Source organism: Trypanosoma cruzi (genome assembly GCF_000209065.1).
Source record: "Trypanosoma cruzi strain CL Brener chromosome Unknown tcruzi_1047053506173, whole genome shotgun sequence".
NCBI lineage: Eukaryota > Euglenozoa > Kinetoplastea > Trypanosomatida > Trypanosomatidae > Trypanosoma > Trypanosoma cruzi.
The window spans coordinates 42,392-63,092 of NW_921214.1; the positions used below are offsets into that span (position 1 = coordinate 42,392).

General features: G+C 57.8%; 2 protein-coding genes and 2 pseudogenes across 2 annotated transcripts, besides 3 other annotated features; all 4 read left to right on the forward strand.

Moving 5' to 3' along the window:
* Positions 1-20,701: part of a sequence feature (areas not merged during assembly with more than two copies in the genome that could not be assigned to a particular haplotype) that runs on past both edges of the window.
* Tc00.1047053506173.150 (uncharacterized protein) lies at positions 1,035-1,355 on the forward strand (the record flags this gene model as incomplete). Its single annotated transcript, XM_815581.1, has 1 exon — positions 1,035-1,355. The coding sequence occupies one exon, from the start codon at positions 1,035-1,037 to the stop codon at positions 1,353-1,355; it is 321 nt and encodes a 106-aa protein (XP_820674.1).
* Positions 1,965-4,442, forward strand: Tc00.1047053506173.170 (annotated as a pseudogene).
* Positions 4,954-4,985: a microsatellite.
* On the forward strand, positions 5,805-7,799 carry Tc00.1047053506173.179 (annotated as a pseudogene).
* Positions 9,479-19,828, forward strand: Tc00.1047053506173.190 (dispersed gene family protein 1 (DGF-1), putative; the record flags this gene model as incomplete). Its single annotated transcript, XM_815582.1, has 1 exon — positions 9,479-19,828. The coding sequence occupies one exon, from the start codon at positions 9,479-9,481 to the stop codon at positions 19,826-19,828; it is 10,350 nt and encodes a 3,449-aa protein (XP_820675.1).
* Positions 14,342-14,392: a microsatellite.

Here is a 20,701-nt window from a genome sequence, read left to right on the forward strand (position 1 = left end):
ATATGGGGACTAGGGTTTCTATTTAGATTTTTACTCATCACTGAGGACGCGCCCGACGACGGTGGGTTTTGTGCGGATCATAGGATGCATTCAGGAAAGCGTTAGGGAAAACAATCGATGAAGCCCTTCTGCGAAGCGTCACCTCCTGGAAGTTGTGAGTGTGCGTCGCTGGCTGACATGTGGGAGGGCGTGGGGGCCACGGCTGCGCAGCCACCCATCGGATTCCGCCCCGAAAGCGTCATTGATTGTTGGTTTTTGTTGGTTTGTTTCTATTTTTTGTGCGGGCGCCTGCACTGACTCTCCCTCCTGTTCCACGATGACTGTGTGGGAGGGCATGCCTGCCGCTCTTTATGCTTCTGGTGTTGTGTAGAAAGAGCAACGAGAGAAGGAACGAAGAAGTATGCGGAGTCATGTATGTGTTTGTGGATTTATATACTGGTGTATTCTTTTGGATCACTCTGGTGGTTCCTTTTCTTTCTTTTTACGTTGTTTTAAATGTGTCTCAGTGTTTGCTTTAGGACGGCCACACACGGGCAGTTTGAGTCGCGGATGTTTTTTTGTGCCTGACGCCATTTCCTGTTAGGTGCTGACGCGGTCACGTTCGGCAAGCATCCACTCTCCACAGCGTGGCGCCTGATATTTTGGAGTCATCTCAGATGTAACGCCGGCACCACCGCCGTGGCACGCATGGGAGGTAAGATGGAACGCGGGACAGCGAAGGATATTGTGCGGCACATGTGTCTGTTGCATTTGTTCTGTTGTGGTGGCTTCAATGTAGAAGGAGGGGGATCAACATTGCACGATTTCGTGGCTTGGAGGAGTTATTGCGCCCTTTTTTAAACATATTTTTGGTATGATCTTTGGTTCCCGCCCGTGTCTGCTCCGATTGCTTCCCCTGAGTGGAGCTGCGCCACGGCCATTATTATTATTATTTTTTTGGTTGTTTGCGGGAGGAAAAACACATTGCGGGTGAAGAAACCACACTTCATGTATGCGGCGTCCAGGGACGTACGTATTTGGGGTGGAGTGCACGTATGCGGATGTCACGTGAGAAGGAACGGGGGTTGACTGCCCAACCGTCACTCCTTTTCTGGAGAGTGTGCTCCTATTTTTTTTTCTGCCCTTTTGTGTCAGGGCACGGCGGGATTGAGGGCCACCGTCCCACGAAAGTCTTTGCGCACATACACACTCTCATGCCACCGTCGCCCCCGAATTCAGGAGTAAAAACAAAATTCCTGCTGCTTTTTGCATTGGCGCAATTATTTGTTTATCAACTGACGCCATTCTGTCCGGCGTGTCAATTTGATTGGATTGTGTGGGATTGCTCGCCGACGCCATCAAACAAAACGGGCTGAAGAATTGACTTATTTAAACGTCGTCTTGCGCGCAGGTATTTTTCTTACTTCTGTTTATGTGCACTCAAACAGCGAGGAATCCGGAACTATGCGTGCGTGGGAATTCTTCCTGCCATGTGGACTGCGGGCAGCACCGAGGGGCTGTCACTTTACTCCGCAGAGTTGTTGTGTCTCTTCGCAGGGTTGGCAGGGGAATTCCATGCAGCCAGCTACTGCTGGTGTGTCCTTAGATGTTGTCACTCCATGCGAATAATGTGCTTCAGCGAGTGAGGGTGTTGATTGGTTTTGTGCGCACTCTGATTCTGTTTGCTACTTTGTGCGGGCACGCAACGCTTGAGTGGTGGGAAAATGGAGCGGGGCGATGCCTGGCTCCTCCTCGCCCATTGTTCAGTGCACGGTGGTGTGGTGCACATTGTGGTGCTTCCTCTGCGATATGAGTGCGGTCTTCTGTGCGGCAATGGCAGTGGGTGGAGGAGAGTGTTGACCCGCGGCGGGACGGTAGGAATGTGCCTACTTTTTACTTTTCCCTCTGTGAAGGTGTGCACTTATTTTTTGTGTCGGTGATGGGGCAAACAGACCGACAACGTGAATAATACAGAAAAGGGCGATAATGTGGCGTTGTTTTTGCCGATTGGACGTTGTGTTGCTGCGGGGGCGGTGGGCCTTGACTGTTTCACCGACAGGCGTTGCAGTGCGGCTGCATGGCGCACCGACCACCCCGCCGTGCGAGTGCCACGCCCAACGCCATTGGGACTGCGGGACGAAACAGCCGCGAGTGTCCTTTGGAGCCAGCGGCACCAGCTGGACGCCGTTGGGCGGTGCGAGTGGGATGCTTCACCGCACGGGTTTTGCGATGGCGCCTCGAAGCGGCATCTCCGGTGATGGTTCCGACGCTGCAACTCGCAGAGGAGTGGAGGGAACGAGGCGACCGCAGTGGACCATGAGCAGCAGCGTTGAGGAAATCCTGCTGGAGGGAAGCAATAACAGCACCGACATGAAGCTGAATGAATTCCTTCGGAATTATGTTGGCGGCAGGACGGCCGTTGGTGAAGACCACAACGTGACGATGCAGGTGTTTGTTCAGGAGCCGGATGCTTACGTACAAGACCAGCGGCTTCTTAGAATTATTTTTAATTTAACAGAGTACCGGGTGTACAAACTTCACCACGAGGGTGTGTTCTCGCTCGAGCAATGGAGGGACTATGAAGGAAAGGATACGGTCACTCTTATTGCAAGGGGAAAACTAAACGCAGCCCTTTTTCAGGCGCGGACATCAACGAAGGTGGTTAAATCAACGGTGCTGAAGGGATTGTACCAGTCTGTGTGCAATGCGAGGTGGAGCCATGTCGTGGAAATACCCGATTGTGAGGAAGAGCAAACAGAAATGGGAATGAAGGTGGAGAAGGGGAAACCGAAACAGTCATGGACGTACAAGAAAGTTGGTGACACCCTCTAAAAGGATGACAGTGTGCAGCAGTCCGGTGCGGCGCGTCCCAGGCTGATGGTGCTCACCTCGGACATGGGATGGCCGTACTCGTGGAGGGAGAATAAACTCATTGTTGACTGCTATGTGAACTGTGAGGTGGATCGAGCGTGGCAGATTGTCAGCGGCGATCTCACCGAGTGGTTCAGCCCTCACGGTGGGGCCGACTTTAAGCCCAAGAGGCGTCTGTTGGTTGGGACGCCCGGGATCGGGAGGTCGATGGCTGCCGGCTCGTACCTCCTCTACCAGCTGCTGCACTACGATGTCGAGCAACTCCAAGTGGTTATATATGTTATTGCGGAAAAAGCATTCCTGTTTGACAAGACCGCCAAGACGGTGACAAGATACATAAATCTCTCCGCTATGGAGTATTTTTTTGATCTTGAATCTCCCCGTGGGATGAGAGGGTATGTCATTTACGATGTGTTAGTGAAGGGTCGTAATCCGTCGTTTTTTTTGTTCCTTCCGAATGGGGCATGATTGTACTGACAACACCAAAAGAGAATAACTTTGAGGGATGGAGGAGGCATAAGACAGCGGTGCCACTCATAATTAATTGTCCTGACAGGATTGATGTGAAGGCAATGTGCTTTTGGAGGAAGCACATGCAGCCCACGGGGGAACAAGTGAGGGAACAGGCGAAATACTGGGAAACGGTGGAGGAGCGCATGGATGAAGTGGGTCCGATCCCACGTTGTATCTTCAATCAGTTAGAATATAAAATTCAATTGTCCGCGATTGAAAAAGCTGTAAAACTTATTGAACCTTCTAATTCTACGGATTACATGGGTGTGGGAAGGAGTAAAATTTGGATTGCTGAGTATGTTTCTCACACAATCGTGAAAGTTGTCCGAGTGCGAGAAGCGCCAGGAATCGAAGTAGGTTGCAACGCACCGGTCTCCCGTTCGGCCATGGCTACGATAACTTATCATCTAACACATATGACGCCGCCGGTCGATGTTTTCAATCTGTTGCTGCGTAAATTCGGTTGCTTTCTGTGGGTTGTCTTTGAGTATGCAGGCACGGCCGCGTTTATGAATCCGCATGCCGTGGATATAATACAAAGAAAACTCACTGAGCTACAGCCAGAAGGACGAATAACGTCGCAGTTTTCGGTATTGAGCAACAAACCTCGAGGTCACCCCACCCGCAGTGAAACATTAAAAAAACTGCGTGGCAACCCTGACAGGATGGATTTGGAGTGCGGGGTGTTGTACCTACCGGTTGTCGGAAACTTTCCGCTGGTGGATGCCCTTTTCTTCATGGAGTCACCGTGGAAAGCGCTGGTTGGGCTGCGGACGACTACGGCAAATGCACACCACACCCAAACCAGCAATTTGAGGCTGTTTAAGGAGCGTGTGGCGAGTTATTTTAACGGTTGGGAGGAATTTGCCCGCGAATTGTCGTGGGAGATTATTTATGTGCAGCACGCAGACAGCACGCCGATAAGTGACTGGCAGAGATGTAATGATTCGGCGAATTTAACAGAAGCTGAGAATCGTGAAATAGCGGCGTTCTGGGAGGAAAAGGTACACCAGTATCAAGTGACAGTAACAGCCGAAATGTTATGGCAAAACAGGCTACCTGAAGTCAGTGATAACTAAAGAAATGGGGAAAACGAATTGGGAAAGGGGCAACCTTTATTTCTGGTAGAAAATATTGTGAGATTTATATATTTTTGGATAGTTGTGTGTGTGTATACATTGCGGGTGCACCAGCACCAGGCGGCAGCACCGCACACAAGTGTTAATAATGCTCAACGCTATCGAGCATAACAGTGACCGAAGAAATTAGGGAGGGAGTGGGGTTGCTTGGTTTCTGGTGAAAAACATTGGGTGGTTTTTATATGGTATGTTGATTGTGTGTGTGGGTGCATACGGCTCGGGTTTGACAGTACCGAGCGGCATTATTGCATAAAGTTGTCAAAAACGAGCAACGCTATCGATCATATCATTTTAAGAATAATAAAGAAGAGGGAAATTTCTGTTTATTGTGAAAAAAAGGTAATTTTTATAAATTCGTATACCTGTGCCCATATTAGGAACAATCGTATAATCGCTTTGTTATGAAAGAAATATTGCGTCTGGCGGTGTTTCGGTGCCAATGCATTTTCCATTTTCTTTTTTTTTTTTTTTTTTTTTTTTTTTATGCCCATTGTTAACAGAAGCATTTTCAAGGAATGGACGAAGGATAAGTTCTGAGGAAATGCCGCACTCCGTGTGACCGCGTGGAGTGAGGCGCCGCGTCATGGATGGGTGAGGGATCGCTTCTGCGTGCGGCACTTTGGGTGATTGCTCGCTTGGTGTGCGTTTGTTGTGTGGAGGGCCGAATCTTTTCTTCCGCAGACTGACGACACTGCGATGGTGTCTGTGTGAGAGGGCTGGTGTGGAGTTGCCGGCCAGTGTGAGGGCCGTGGCGGTGCTTTTCCCGCTTGTAATTTGTTTCTTTTGTGTGTTGTGCTGCTTCTTGCTTTTTTCCCCTCTCACCCTTTTCCCCTGTGTTCCTGTGTGGAGTGGCCGCATGCTCACGGGCCATGTGGATTGTGAGTGCCTCCTGACGGCGTCCATTCATCTCCCTCCGCCTGTCTGTCTGTCATTCTCTGTTGGGTGTGGCGTGTTGCACCGCGCGAGGGCTGGCCCGCACACACCGACGGCCCGCCGTGACGCCCGCGATGGCCGGTGCGGAGTGGCGGTGCTCGCTGTCTCATCTCTTTACTTGGCTTGTTTTCCCCTTTCCCTCTACTTTTTGAACACAGACACGCTAGGAAAGCAAACAAACGCGAATCGCCACTGTGAAATTCGAAGGCTCTGAAAGAACCAACAACAGCACACACTGCCCACACACATATTTGTATGCTCTCACGTGTTGCTGCAGTGAAGGCACCCCGCACACACAACCGTCGCCGCGTGACCGGATCCGGTGGAAGGAGGAGGGAAGGAAGAGAGAGTGAGCCGCAGAGGCCCAACATGTCCCGGCATCACTTCCGCCGCGCTTTTCATCGTTGCGATGATGTGCTGCGGTAGTGAAGCTGCGACCGCTGTGGGGAGTAAGGCAGGGGAAGTGCAACTGCCGCAGAAGATCGACGTTTTTGTGCCGAATATGATGCCAGTGGTGTCAAGGGATGGCACTGGGTTATTTGAAGTGAAGAAAGCATTTGTTTCACCCTCTCTTTCGTGCTGGTGGGGTGATGGTTGCCATTGCTGAAGGCTTGTTTGAGTATAACGCCCATGAAAACAAATTGTTTGTGGTTCGATTTCCCGACATTGTGGCCGGGTACATCAAGGCTGCGGAGACGTGGCCGTCCATTGTTGCTGGGATCACCAAGAAGGAGTGGAAGGCACACACCACCCTTGGCAGAAGGAATGGCGATAATCGTTTGCGCGTTTTGCACCGGTCCACAGCAGTTGCGAAGGACAGTAAGGTGTTTCTGCTTGTGGGAATCGATACTGTAGGATATGGCAATGGTGATGATATTTAGGAGATGGATGGGATATTCAACTGGTTGAGGGTGTGGCCATGCAGTCCACGGACAGCGTGCAGAGTACAATGATCAGCTGGGCTGAACCCAAGTTCCTTTCACAACAGATCCCCAAACACACTCAAGATCACCTGAGGGAACTTTTTACTGCTGGTGGCTCAGGCATTTTGATGCTGAATGGCACGCTTGTGTTTCCCCTGGTGGCGGCGAATGGGAAAAATCACCCTTTCTCCGTGATCACTTACTCGACGGACAAAGGCAACAACTGGGTGTTCCCAGTGGGCATTTTTTTTTGTGTAATGCCTTGATCCCGCATCACCGAATGGGAGATGGACAGATTCTCATGATTGTTTATTGTGTGAATGCCCAGAATGTGTGCGAGTCGTGTGACATGGGGGCAACGTGGACGGAGGCTGTCAGAACACTCCCGGGCATTTGGGTCAGACCACGATCAGGATTCCGTTGGGACGAAGGCTTGCGTGTGGAAGCCCTCATCACCGCGACCATTGAGGGAAGGTCATGCTTTACACTCAGAGAGGGTACGCCTCGGGGGAAACGCCACTGCGCTCTACCTTTGGGCCACGGACAATAGCCGCACGTTTCTTCTTGAGGCCCTTTCTACGGATCATGCTGTGGGTGAGACGCTTACCAACGTCCTGCTGTACTCAGATGGTGCGTTGCGTCTTTCACGAGGGAGTATTGTGGGAACGCGCCGGGGCATATCCCTTGCCCGCCTGACTGATGAGCTGAAGACGATCAAGCCCGTCCTCAGTACTTGGGTGAGACTGGATTCCTTCTCCAAGTCGTCCACACCCACGGCCGGTCTGGTTGGATTCCTGTCCGATGCAGCCAGTGGTGACACATGGACCGACGAGTACCGTTGAATGAATGCATCCGTGACGAAGGCAGCGAAGGTCAAAAATGGTTTCAAATTCACGGGGCCTGGGTCCAGGGCAATGTGGTCGATGAGCAGGTGGGGACCTAACAGACAGTACAGCTTTGTGAACCACAGGTTCACTCTTGTGGCGACGGTGACCATCCACCAGGTTGCGAAGGGGAGCACTCCACTGCTGGGCGCGGGTCTGGATGCACCCGTCAGCACGAACTTCATTGGGCTGTCGTACAGCATGGATAAAACGTGGGAGACAGTGTTTGCTGGGAAGAAAACGACATCGAACACCACTTGGGAGCCGGGGAAAGAACACCAGGTGGCGCTCATGCTACAGGACGGCCACAAGGGCTCCGTGTACGTGGATGGTGAGATTGTGGGGAGCCCGGAGACGATACCAACACTTGAGACGCAGGGGGCTGAAGTCTCATTTTTCTACATTGGTGGAGGCGAGGGAGACATCAACAGCAGCGATGTGGCAGTGACGAACGTCTTTCTGTACAACCGCCCACTGAGTGTCGGTGAACTAAAAATGGTCAAGAAGAGCGACGCCAAAAAAGGGAGACGGTGACGGCTCCATGCGTGGGGGCGTATCGCAGTTGCTGCTGCTGCTGCTGGGGTTTTGCGCCTTTGTAGCCCTTTACTGAGAAATCGCGGTGAGGACTTCCTGCCTCCAGCGGGAACATATGCGTCTGGCCACGCACTCTTTTAAATTAATTGCCACTTTCTGTGACGCCTTGTTTTAACCATTTTATTTTACTTTGTACCCCCTTCGCCGCGCAGGTCCCTTCCTCCATGTGGAAGCATGCTCCCCCCGGGGCCATCATCGCGTGGTTTTTGTTTGGTTGTTTTTTTATTTCCCCCCCGCGTTGTGGTCCGACAATTACGGCGGGATCTACTCAGTTTTATTTTCTTTTTTAATTGATCATGGACGCTCTTGGCATTGTGTGCCACGCCGATGGCGCCGGCTAAGAGACAATGGAATGGGGTGCACGAAACCACGCCGAGTGTCCCAGTGGAATATAAATAATGTGTGGGCACCGGGGGTTTAAACGACTGGAAGGAGTGTAACGTATTTCTTCATTATCTGCAGGCGGGACATGCGCACCGATTTGGATGTCACGCAGCAGCGTGCAGTTTTTCTTGTTTTTTTTTTTTAGAGTGAATGCGTAATGGAAGACGGATTTATATTTTCTTACTTTCCAGCATATTTCCCGCGGCTTGCCACGGTGTGGGCAGCCGTGCAGTGTTGCGTTTCAACAGTCATCCTGCTTGTTTTTTTCTGGCGCCCTGATGTGGTTGTGTGTGTTCTTAGATGCTTTTTTTCTTTTTTTGTGACCGTAGGCAGACACACGAGACAGTTACACGATATAGGTATTGCAGTGTAGTTGGTTGCTCCTCTTGTACTCTGTGCTGGCGGTTGCGTGTGGGTGCTTCTCCCTCGTTGTGTTGGTGAAGGAGGAGGCAAGCGACGGCGTCGGTGGAGTGGCGTCCCAGTGGGAGAGGGGTGGAACCGACCGCACAATCGGTGTGGACCCTTGTCCCCTGTATCTGAGTGCCGTCACCGCCCTTCTTCATCCTTCATTCTTGTGTGTGTTGTGCGCTTATGGTGCCGCTGCTTGCTGTGCAATGCCGACTCACGCGAGGAAGAACGACGTCTTGACTGCTGGCGAATGGCGAATCCTCCACTCCTCTCCCGTGTCACCATTTATTTCTTTGACGCGCTTGATGGTCGCCGGTTGTAACGCTGCCACGTGGGTGTGTCTCGGCCCTTGTTTGTCTTTCGCGGCATCGGGACTGCTCTGTGGTAGAACCATTTGCCTGCAAGAGCGGTGCCAATAGCCATTTGCCTTTTTTGCTGGGATGGCGCCACTCTGAATGGTTGTGTGGGGCTGCTTTGGCGGTGGGAGGGCGATGGTGTTAACGGCGTGGTTGTGTCTGCGCTTTTCTTTGTCGGTGGTTGTGCTTTGGTGGGGACTGTCTGTGACCGGATGCCTCCGCGTACCACTGTGCTTGGTTACTTTTGTTGCTGCCTTTTATTCCTTTTCTGACTGTGCAGTTAGAGATATTTTGGCTTGACCAGCACAACTATCGTTTCAAGGTGTTAGGAGTTACTTGCGGTATTAGGATTAGTAGTAGTGGGATAACGATTTATCGGAATTGTGTCTCTGGATTTTCAATCTGTAGGAAGAGATTCACCAGACAGGAGTTACGGTCGACGGGGCGAGTGCGACACGCCACGACAGCTCTATTGGTATCTGATTGGTTTGTGGATGTGGTGTGCGGTGGGCGCGTGTCCGCGCAGCCGGCACCCTGTGTTGCGCATGGCCATTGCGGCTGTGCGTGCGGCGCTGCTCGTCGTATTGTCGCTGACTGCTGCTGCGGCGTGGATGCCTGCGGTGCATGCGGTGGTGTTGCGACTGCGGGGCGGCACGGTGGACAGAGCCATCACGGTTGGCCGCGCCGTGGACACGGTGCTGATGGACGGCGTGTCCATCACGAACGGCGTGGCTGTGGTGTTTGACGTGGCGGCGATGCTTCCCGGCGCGCTGCGCATCGAATTGAGGAACTGCGTGTGCGACGGCGGCACGCAGATCTACGTGCGGGGCTACAGCGGCGAGCCGGCGAGTGACCGGAGCCTGGAGGTGAGCGTGAGCGGGCTCTCCGGCGGCTACTGCTCGCTTGTTTTTGTGCACAACCTGCCGGCACACACGAACGTGACGGTCCGTGACTCGACGATTGTGACGGCGGGGCCGATGCGCTACTCGCAGCTGGGCGGGCTGACGGACGCTGTGGCGTCGCCGCTTGTGCTGCACGCGACGTCGCTGTTGCAGACGCAGCTGCGTGTGAGCAACACTGTGCTGAGGTCACTGCACGCGGGCGGGTCGGCGGTGTACGTTGGCGGCGGCGTGGACCTGCTGTCGAGCGCGGTGGTGCTTGACGGCGTGTCGCTGGAGGCGTCGGGCGGTCCGACCGCGTCCGCGATGCATGTGGCGTCCTCGTCGCGTCTCAGCCTGCGGAGCCACTCGGTGTTCTCCGTGACGAACGTGTCGGTTGTGAGCAGCGGCGGCGGCCTTGTGCTTGGCGAGCGCCTCGCGGTGTCCGACTCGGTGCTGCGCTTCGTGTGCGTCGAGGGGTCTGCCGCGTCGTCGCTGGTGCGCTGCGACGGTGGGACGGTCGGTGTCAGCGGGTGGCTGGAGCTGCGCGACGTGTGGGCGGTGGGCGAGACGTCGTCGGTGGCATCGCTGTCGGGTGTGACGCTGAGCGGTGGCGCCGTGTCGATTGCGCGCTGCGTTGCCACTGGCGCGACGCTTGTCTCCGGGCCGACGATCACGAGCGGCGTCGTGTCGGTGCAGTGCAACCGTGCCGGCGGCCGGGTGCTGCGGAGCAGCGGCGACTACCGCATGGCCGGCCTGCCCTCCGTGAGCGTGGTGCCGTGCGACGGCTGTGCGGCTGCGCTGGCGTGCTTCGATGCGCTGACGGCGTCGTTCTCTGACTGCGTGTGCGGCTGCGGTGCCGGCGGTGTGGGCGAGGCGTGCCTGCCGTTCGACGTGCCGCCTACGAGGGCCGGCAGTGGTGGTGGCGGTGCGGAGGGCTGCGTGAGCGGCGTGACGCTGACGGAGTCGGTGACGGCTGGCGGTGGGCGGGCGACTGCGTGCTTCGACTCGGTGGTGTTCAGCGGGCCGATCACTGTGGCGGTGGACCTGCGCTTGATGGACGCGTTCGCTGACGCGCTGAACGTGACGCTGCGCCACTGCGTGCTTGCGGGTGGCGCGCAGCTGCGGATTGGCGGCCTCAGCGAGAGCACGGCGCGCCTGATGCCCCACGCTCTCGTCAACATGACGAACGTGACGTCGCTGGAGGGCACGATTGTGCTGCATGGCGCGATGCCGCTGCACTCGAGTGTGCTGCTGGCGAACTCAACGCTGCGCGCGACGGTTGGCGGGTCGCAGTACGTGCCGACGACCCCTGGCTTCGCGGGATCCCGGTACGGCCCCGCGCTTGTCCTGGATGGCGTCCGGCTGCTGTCGACGCGGTTTGTCATGACGCGGTCGACGCTGGTGTGTGGCGGGGGCTCGTGCGCTGCGATCCTCGTGGAGCGCGGCCTCGGTGTGAACCTGTCCAGTGTCTTTTACATGGACAACTGCGCTGTCCTGTCGCGGACGCACGTGATGTACGCTTTTGCGTCGGACCTGCGTGTCAGCGGCGGCTCCGTGTTCTCCATACAGAACAGCTCGTGGAGTGCGCCGAGCATCGAATACTATGAAGGCGCATGTGTGTTTGAGGAAGTTGTTTTGGATGGTGGTAGCGTGCTGCAGGTTGTGTCCAGCATGTTCCGTCTCGGCTTCGCCATGCTCATGGCAAACACGCTGACCGTGACTGACGGCAGCTGGCTGGTGCACCGCGACAACGAGTTCCGCACCGCCTACGTTGTGTACGTGACAGAATACTACGGCGTGGTGTTCTGCGACCAGAGTGTGTGGTCGATACTTTACAACAAGTTCACTCACGGCTCGTACTCGTCAACTATTGCACACATGACAAGCAACTGGCCACCACCATCCGAACTGCGCCCGATCATCTACGGCGTGTGCAACGAGGCAATGGGCTTTCCTGTGACGGATTACCAAGAAGAGCTCAATATTGGAGCACCCGTGACGGCACTGGACTGTGGCGCGTGCACCGTGGACGCTGTGTGCTTCGCTGCGAGGACGAGCAGCATCCGCGACTGTGAGTGTGAGTGCGCTGCTGGCGGCTACGGTGACACGTGTCTGCCAGCAGGGGTTCCGGACGGCCTTGGGCCGCTCCCGCTCCCCGATGCGAAGGACACGGAGGTCCGCTGCGTGCACGGTGGCAGCATCAGCTCCGTGGACTATCCTGATCCCGGTGTGCGTGGTCTGTGCTTTGTCAACGTGACCTTCACTGCCGCGATTGTGCTGGACCTGTGGAGCTTCGACGCGCCGCAACAGACACTCAACATTACGCTGCTGCAATGCGTCCTCATAGGCCTGTCGATCAGGGGGAGTGGTGCGCGCGTGCACGTGAACGTGACATCCTCGATGCTGGATGCCGGTGAGTTGGCGTTTGAGGGTTATTTTGGCGCGAGCTCCCAGATACTGGTGGTAGGCAGTACGTTTTTGAAAACATCAGTGCACGCCATTGGCTTTCTGGAGTTTTTCCCTGGGAGAAACACGACGCTGATGCTGCTTGACAACTACATTGAGGGGAATAGTTACGCCGTTTATTTCTCCGATGCTGTTGTTGCTGATGGTGGCGGGATCATTGTGAAGGGAAATACGCTGACTACGGTAGAGAATAAAGGTATGGAATCATCTGTTTGCGTTACTTCTGTTGATGTGAGGAACGGCGGCTACATTGACGTGGAGAACAATACGATGAGCGCGGTCAATGGCTTGTATCTTAACGGGGACACCACCGTGAGCTCCGCGGGGCTGCTGAGAGTGGCGGACTGCACGTTCATTGGCAGGACTGAATTTTTTGATCCCGCGCTGGTGTATTTTGACGGCTTTGTGACCCTCCAGGGTGGTGCGCAGTGGCGTGTGGAGGGCAACAACATTAGGGCAGCCTCATTAATAGGTATGCGAGATTCCTTGTACGAAATTCAGCTGTCGGGCAGCGGCACTACCGTGGCGCTTGCACGCAACCGTCAGGTGGACTCCAGAATGCCCTTTTTCAATTACTTTCTTGTAAGCACTGTTGTGATGTTGCCCGCGCAGTTTGTGTTTGGGTGCAACCTGCAGGGCGAGAAGGAGGTGTCGTACGACGGTGTGTTTCCGGAGGAAGTGCTGTTGTTTAGGTGCGGCACATGCAACGATGACGCGGCGTGCTTCAAGCCCGGGACGGAGTCGGTGGACCGCAATTCGTGCTCGTGCAGCTGCAAGGACGGATGGCATGGCGCGTCGTGTCTTCCCTTTGAGGTGCCCGACACGGTTGTGCTCCCCTTGCCGGAGAGAGCCGTTGACGGCGACACGAGCTGCGTGGTGAACCAGACGCTGACGAGCCTCACGCTGAAAATGTGGAAGACGCACCACTGCTACGTGGGTGTGACATTTAGCGGCGTGGGCGCTGTGCTGACGTTCTCTCTCAATCGGATGCCGCTGCATCTCCCCATCAACATCACGCTCACTGGGTGCACATTCCTTTACGGTGCCGCGCTGCAGTTTGTTGGGGGTACTGAGGCGTCCGAGTCAGCCGGCGTCCTGATCCGCGTGAGCCAGACGGTGATGCGGTCCTCCGTTGTTGTGTTTGCATTCGCCTTCCCGCAGCACTGTGACATCGCCGTCACGGAGGTTGACGCGGTGCAGTCCTCTGAGGTCCAGCTGCTTGACACTAGGATCAATATTCTGAGTGTCGTGATACTGGACAACGTCGAGTTGACTGCGTCCTCGTTGTTGGTCAGCAACGTCAATGCGCATGCATCGAAGCGTGATGCGTTTGGTTTGTACTCGACTGGGACGCTGAAGCTGGTAAGTGGCAGCTCGCTGTACGTGCGGTACTGCAGCTTTGACGGATACGCACATATGTTCGACATAAATATCCTCAGTGTCCGCGACCACTCTGTTTTTGCGCTGCTCAACAACACGATGTCCTCTGGGACAAGCTTCTTTTTTCAATGCCTAGACTTCAGTGTCTCGGATCACAGCGTGTTGCGCGTGGTGGGGAACAGCGGCTCTGTGTGCTACGCCATCTATAACGATGACTTGTGGATTGTTGAGCGGTCGAGCTGGCTGGATTGGCGCGACAACGACGTGGGTTCGGGTGCGATGTTCTACGACAGTGACTCCGCTTTTGTAAGCATCGACGGCAGCAGTGTGGTGACGCTGACGGGCTGCAAGATGGGCTCGACGGGGTTGTCGAGGCCTCTGCTATCGCGTGCTGCCGCCGGCTACCGGTTCGTTGCTGGGTGCCTGACGGTCGCGGGACGTGTGGTGACGACGGCGGCAGAGCTGGAACTGAACAGCATCACCAACGTGACGACGGTTGCTGCGTGCGGTGAGTGCACGAAGGACGGCGACTGCTTTGCTCCGCTGACGACGGCGGTCATTGACTGCGAGTGCCAGTGCGCTGCTGGAGGGCACGGCGATGTGTGTGTCCCGGCGCCTGTGCCTGCTGGCCCGCCGCCACCGCCGTCGCCGCCAGTGCCACCCACACCGCCACCGCCGCCGGTTGGTGGGTGCATCAGCGACATGGTGTACCCCGAGGTGGCGCAGGCTGTGGGCAGCGGGCTGTCGTGGCTGTGCTACCGCAACGTTACGTTCAGCGGGGGCGGCATGAGCCTGACGGTGCTGATAGGGGCGATGACGGGCGATGTGGCGCATGTCACGTTCGATGGATGCACGTGGAGGGACGGCGCCGTGCTGGTGCTGTTGGGCAACGCGTACGCCACTGTGGGGGTGCTGAACATCGTCGTCACCGGCAACACATTTAGTGACGCGCTGCTCAGCCCGGAGGGTGTGTTTCCACCGCGCACGAACATCACGATCAGCGGGAACCGCTTCACGGTCACGAGGCTAATCCCTCGGCCTGGTTTGGGCCTTGGCAGCCCGTCGTGTGTCGCGATGAATGGGCTGGCGATCAGCAATGACTCCGCGGTGGTGCTGAGCGGCAATGTGTTTCAGAGCGTGACGGCATCGTCAAGCGCCATTCACGTTGTCAGATCTGCGCTGAGGGTGTGGTGGCGCTCCGTGTTTGCGGTGTTGAGCAACACGTTTCATATGGCTGGCAGTACGTTGATATATCTTGAAGGGTCTAGCGAGTCCTTGTCACTGAGTGCACTGAACAACTCTGCCGTGGTGATCCGAGGCAATCTTGTGTCGAGTGAGGTGCAGTACGTCGTTTTTTTAATTTCCTCCTTAAGTGTGGAGTCCCAATCCGCGGTTGTGTTTCAGGGCAACGAGATGCGGCGAAGCTCGGTTGTGTTTTATTCAAGGTACTCCCCCAACATCTACTACAACTCCTGGCTGCAGTTGAGCAGCAACCTCTGCCGTGAGTCCCCATCGGATGCCTTCCTCTTTATTAACCCCAAGGTGAATCTCCGCGACTCAACGGTGTCTGTGTCCGGCAACCAATTCATGTCCAGCACGGTCTCGCCGACAATGCTGCTGATACCCAAAACGCCCCGCGATATCACAAACGGAGCTATTGTGGCTGCGTGCAACACTGTGAACGGCGAGGAGAGAGTGAAATACAGCATCCCGTCCGTGTACAATGCCACTGTCCTGACCTGCGAGGACCCATGCACCCTTGCGGCGTGGTGCTTTCCCGCGTACACGACGACGGCCTCGAGTGATGGCTGTGCCTGCACGTGCGCGGAGGGCGGCCATGGCGATGCGTGCCTGCCCGTCGCTGTCCCCGAGCCCTCAAGCACTGACGGCGCCGACTTCTGCGTGCGCGATGTGCGTGTGGATGTGGAGGTGAACGTCAGTTTCGGGACGTCGGTGGCGTGCTACGTTGGTGTGACCTTTGCGGCGGACGTCGTGGTGGACGTGGGGTCGATGTCAGGGAGCGTGCGCAACGTGACGCTGGTGAACTGCACGTTTGCGGACGGAGCGAGCCTGTACGTTGTTGGGTGGCGGTCCGACCCGCCTGCTGGCCAGCGCGCCGATGTGTTGATCAGCGGGCTTGAGTCGCGCTCTGGCGGCGGCGTGCTGGTGGCGTACCGATTTCCGCCGGGCTCGCGCGTCACTGTGGTGGGCTCGGTGCTGATCGCAGAGAAGCATGTTGCGTACCGCGGCGCCTACGACCTTGGCGACGCCTCCGCGTGCCTCGTGGTGCACACGGTGAATCTGACTGGGAGCGTGCTGACCATCGCGCGCACGCATGTGGCAGCTGTGTTCGACGACGCTGTTGGTGTGTTGGTTGTTGGCGGCGTGGCGCTGTCGTCGCGCGGTGCGCTGTACGTGGACGGGCTGTCGGTGCAGACGGCGCTGGGGCTGTGCGTGTCGGTGGAGGGCGGTGTTGCGGCCAGCGGTGTCTCCGTGGTGGCGTTTGTTGACAGCGACTTCCTGCTGTGCAAGCACGCGGTGTCTGTGCGTGGGGCTGTGAGCGTGTCGGGCTCCGCTGTGGCGTTTGTGCGGAGCGACTTTTTGTCGATGGAGGACTACGCGGTGGCGTTTTATTCGACGGTGAGCCTGGCCGACGGGTCGATGCTGCTGGCGAAGAGCAACGTGCACGACGGCGGCTCGAGGGAGATGCTCTACGCCGCTGGCGCCGTGACCGCTGCTGGGAGCACGCTGAGCTTTGTGCGCAACCGAGCGCTGCTGCCGCGGATGCTGTCGGCGAGTCTGTCGCTCTCGGCTGGGGCGCATTTGAGGGTGGCGTGCAACGACGCTGGTGGGCGTGTCCTGTCGACGGCGGAGGAGTACGCAGCGGCTGGTTTTGGCGACGCTGGGAGCATCGACGTTGCTGGGTGCGACGCCTGCGACAGGGATATTTACTGCTACGCGCCCGGGACGGCGACTGCGAGCATGAGGAACGGTGTGTGCGTGTGCGAGTGCGGCAGCGGCGGGTACGGCGAGGCGTGTGTGCCTGTGGGAGCTCCCGCGCTGCCGCCCGCTGTGGGCACTGCGTCGAGTGTGTTTGTCCGCGAGGGCGTGACGGTGCGGTCGGTGTTCGTTGTGCCTGCCGGTGCGAGCGAGGTGACGCTGCGCCACGTTGTGCTGGACGGCGTGAGTCCTGTGCTCTACGTGCCGTGGATGGCGCGGGACGGCGTGCGGATCGTTGTGCAGAACGTGTCGCTGCTGAACGGCGCTGTGCTGTACGTGATGGGCGGTGGAACGTTGCGCGGTGCGGGTGCGGCGGGGAGCGACGAGAGCGGGCCGGTGGAGCTGTCGGTGTGCGATGTGGAGGCGCTGAACGGTGCGCTTGTGCTGACCGGTACGTTCCCCGCGGGGTCTGTGCTGACGGTGACGGACTCCCTGCTGGTTGCCACGAGGCCGACGCCGCTTGTGTATCTTCCCGGCTCGCAGTCCTCGCCGTACGCACCGGTGCTGGTGCTGTCGGGCCTGCGGCTCGTGCGGTCCGTGCTGGTTGTGTCCGGCGTGGCTCTCGTGACGGTGGTGACTGGTGGGCGGACGGTGGTGGTGGACGGCGCTGTGCTGGAGCTTGTTGGTGGCGGTGTCGCGGTGGACGCGGCTGTGCTCGGTGGAGAATATGCGTTTTACGCGAGTGCGTGCGTGGTTGCGTCTGGGGGCGCCGTGCTGCGCGTGTCGGGGAGCCAGGTGTACGCCGCGCATGGGCTGGTGTTTGGCAGCGGGGTGGCGGCCAACGCGTCCGCCGTCGTAGTTAACGACAACGCCGGTGCGCTGACCGATGGCGCGCTGCTGGTGCTGCGGGGGTCGGCGTCGCTTGCGTCTGGGTCGTGGCTGTCGGTGCGCGGCAACAGCATCAGTGGCAGGCTCCTGTCGGTGCCGTCGTACCCGCGCCGTGCGGATCTCGTGCAGAGCACGCTGACGCTTCACGGGAACGCTGGCAGCGGGCCCGTCGTGATGGACGGCACCGTTGCGCTCGGGGGCACCGGCCGAAGGTTCGTCGTTGGGTGCCTGACGCTGAACGGGCAGGCGCTGCAGCCGATGAACTACAGGTCCGCCGGCATCATCGGGGAATTCCGCCCCGTGGCGTGTGGCGTGTGCGATGCCGACGTGAGTTGCTTTGGTGCTGCGACGAGGGCGATGTCGGGGTCGTGCGGCTGCCGCTGTGCTGATGGCGGGTACGGGCGCGACTGCCTGCCGGTGTACCTGCCGCACGTGGACGGGTGCAACCGCACGCCCGGCATGCCGCTGGTGAGCCACACGGCGACGCTGACGGAGACGCGCAGCCTGACGCCAACATGGACGCCGAGTCTAAGCGCAACGCACTACAGTCCGACGTGGTACGGGCCGACGGAGACCCTGCAGGTGACGGGGACGGTGGCGCTGTCGCCCACGCGGACCCCGACGACGTCGGTGAGCAGCACGCTGTGGTGGAGCGAGGTGGCGTGCCCGACGCTCGCCGTGACGACGACGGCGGCTGGAGGAGGCCTGACGCAGAGCGACATCCGTGGCAGTGGGAGCGCCGTCCCGACGCGGCTGATGGTGTCGCTGCCGCCGCCGTTTCGTTGGGCACGCGATCCGCAGCTCGGCACGCACCTGAGCTTTGTGCCGGTGTCGACGGCGCAGCCGAGCGGGTTTGGCGGTCCGTGGGGAGCGATGCTGCGCAACGCGACGTGGGTGCGCAACGCGACGAATCCGTCCACCGTCCTGGAGCTGGCTGTGCCCGTGCACCGCGGTTACTTCATTGCTGCCGACGAGACGATAGTCATTCGCTGCGACGCTGTGGCGGTGTCCGGCGGCTGCAAGGGTGTGCTGCTTGGGTCCTTCACGATCAGGTCGGACACGCTGCCCGCCGCCTCCAGCGCCCTCTCGGCGATCACCGGCGTTGTTGCGGGTGCGGCGGCTGTTGCCGTGGTGGTGACCGGCGGGCTGGGCTCCGTCCTGGAGATGCAGGCGCTCGGCGTGTTGGCGAGGATGCCATGCGCCTCGGCGCAGGAGCGTGCGAGCACCGTTGCGCTGCCGTACTTCCTGTCGGTGTTTGCTGCCCTTGACCCGCTGTGGATGGTGGTGGCCAACGCGCTGCTTGCCGCTGTGTTCGGGTGCGTGCACTGCGGTGTGACGGCGGCCTTCCAGCGGTGGCACGGCGTGGACGCGGCGAGTGCGTGGGCTGCGATGCGCTTCCCGAGCCTGACGTACGTCGTGGCGCACGCGATGCACCTCGGCATCTTCTTTGGCTCGGTGCTTGCACTGGCGATGCCCGGCGCCCGCGTGCAATACCGCGTGATTGGTGTCGTTGGCGTGCTGTACGGTGCGGCGTTTCCTGCTGGCGTGTGCTACTTCATTGCCCGCCACACGGGCGCGAGCTTTACGAGGTACTGGCAGTTTTCGAGAAAGCCGCTGCACGAGCGCCTGCTGTACCCCGTCGGGTATTGGCACCCCGCGGCGCAGCAGCGGATGTACGGCAGCATGCTGACGAACATGAGGGGCAGCCACGTGTACTGGTGCGTGTTCCAGCTGTCGGTGCTGTGCGTGGTGTGCCTGATTGCTGCTTTGCACCCGCCCGTGGGAGGCTGCCACGTCCAGTACTTCTGCATGGCTGCTGTGCTGCTTGCGGGCGCGGGCGTGGTTGCCTTCACGAACATGATGCGCTCGGCCTTCCTGACGGTGATGCACACGGCGAGCTTTGTGCTGCTTGCGGCGCTGTGCGTGGTCAGCGCGGCCAACCATCTTGCGCCGAGCGACGGCGGTGCGAGGGCGTACGCGGCTATCGTGCTGCTGCTGACGACTGTGGTGCTTGCGGCCACTGTGTACGGCGTCGTTGTGTGGTACATGGAGGACCGTCACTGGCAGGAGCTGCGCGAGCCGCGGCGTGGAGGGCTGGAGGCGCTGCTGCGCGATGACGAGGAGAGCGACGAGACGCAGAAGCTCCACGAAATGACGTCATCGTCGTACGCCTCAGGCGCCACCGCTGCGTTGTCGTACCGACCACCCGCACCGCCGTTGCAGTCTGTGACCGGTGACACCCGCTCAGACGCTCTGAGCTTGTTCGACGGTGCATCCATTGCGAGCTGAATAATTGATCACGTCCTCCTGGACAGGTGAAGATGCTCTGCTTGAAGAAAAATGTAGCGCAGGTTTTTTTTTTTTTTAGGTGGAAGGGCTCTGACCCCAACAGTACCGGTACGCGGCGAGAAGGCACAACGCACCTCGCAGATGCGGCATTACGTAGACGCTTCTGGCGAGTATCTTCTTTCTTTCCATTATTCATAGATTAATTGGGTGATTGCTTCGTTGCTTTTATTTTATTTTATCGATTATCGACGACAACGGAATATCGAGCTTATCACGCTAGCCCGAGGGCGGATGCGTAACGTGTGTGTGTGCGTGTGTTTTGCGCCCGCCGCTGCAGCACCGAGTATGGGGGCTGGTGCTCTCTCTCTTTCATATCTGCTCTCAGTAGTGACGACGTGCCCGACGATGGTGCTGGTGTGCGGGCCATAGGATGCATTCAGAAAAGCGTTAGGGAAAACAATCGATGAGGCCCTTCTGTGACGTGCCACCTCCTGGAGGTTGTGAGTGTGCGTTGCTGGCTGATATGAGGGAGGGCGTGGGTGCCACGGCTGTGCGGCTGCGCAGCCACCCATCGTACTCTGCTCGACAGCGTCATTGATTGTTGGTTTGTTTTTATTTTTGTGCGGGTGCCTGCAGTGACTCTCTCTCCTGTTCCACGATGACTGTGTGGGAGGGAATGCCTGTCACTTTTTACACTTCTGATGTTGTGTAGAAAGAGCAACAAAAGAAGAATTATGCGGAATGATGTATTTCTTTGTATGTAGGTATGTATGTATCGATGTACTTCTGTGGATTATTTCACTATTTCTTCCTTCTCTTTTTTTCTTTTTACGTCGCTCCACACGTGTCTCAGTGTTTGCTTTAGGACGGCCA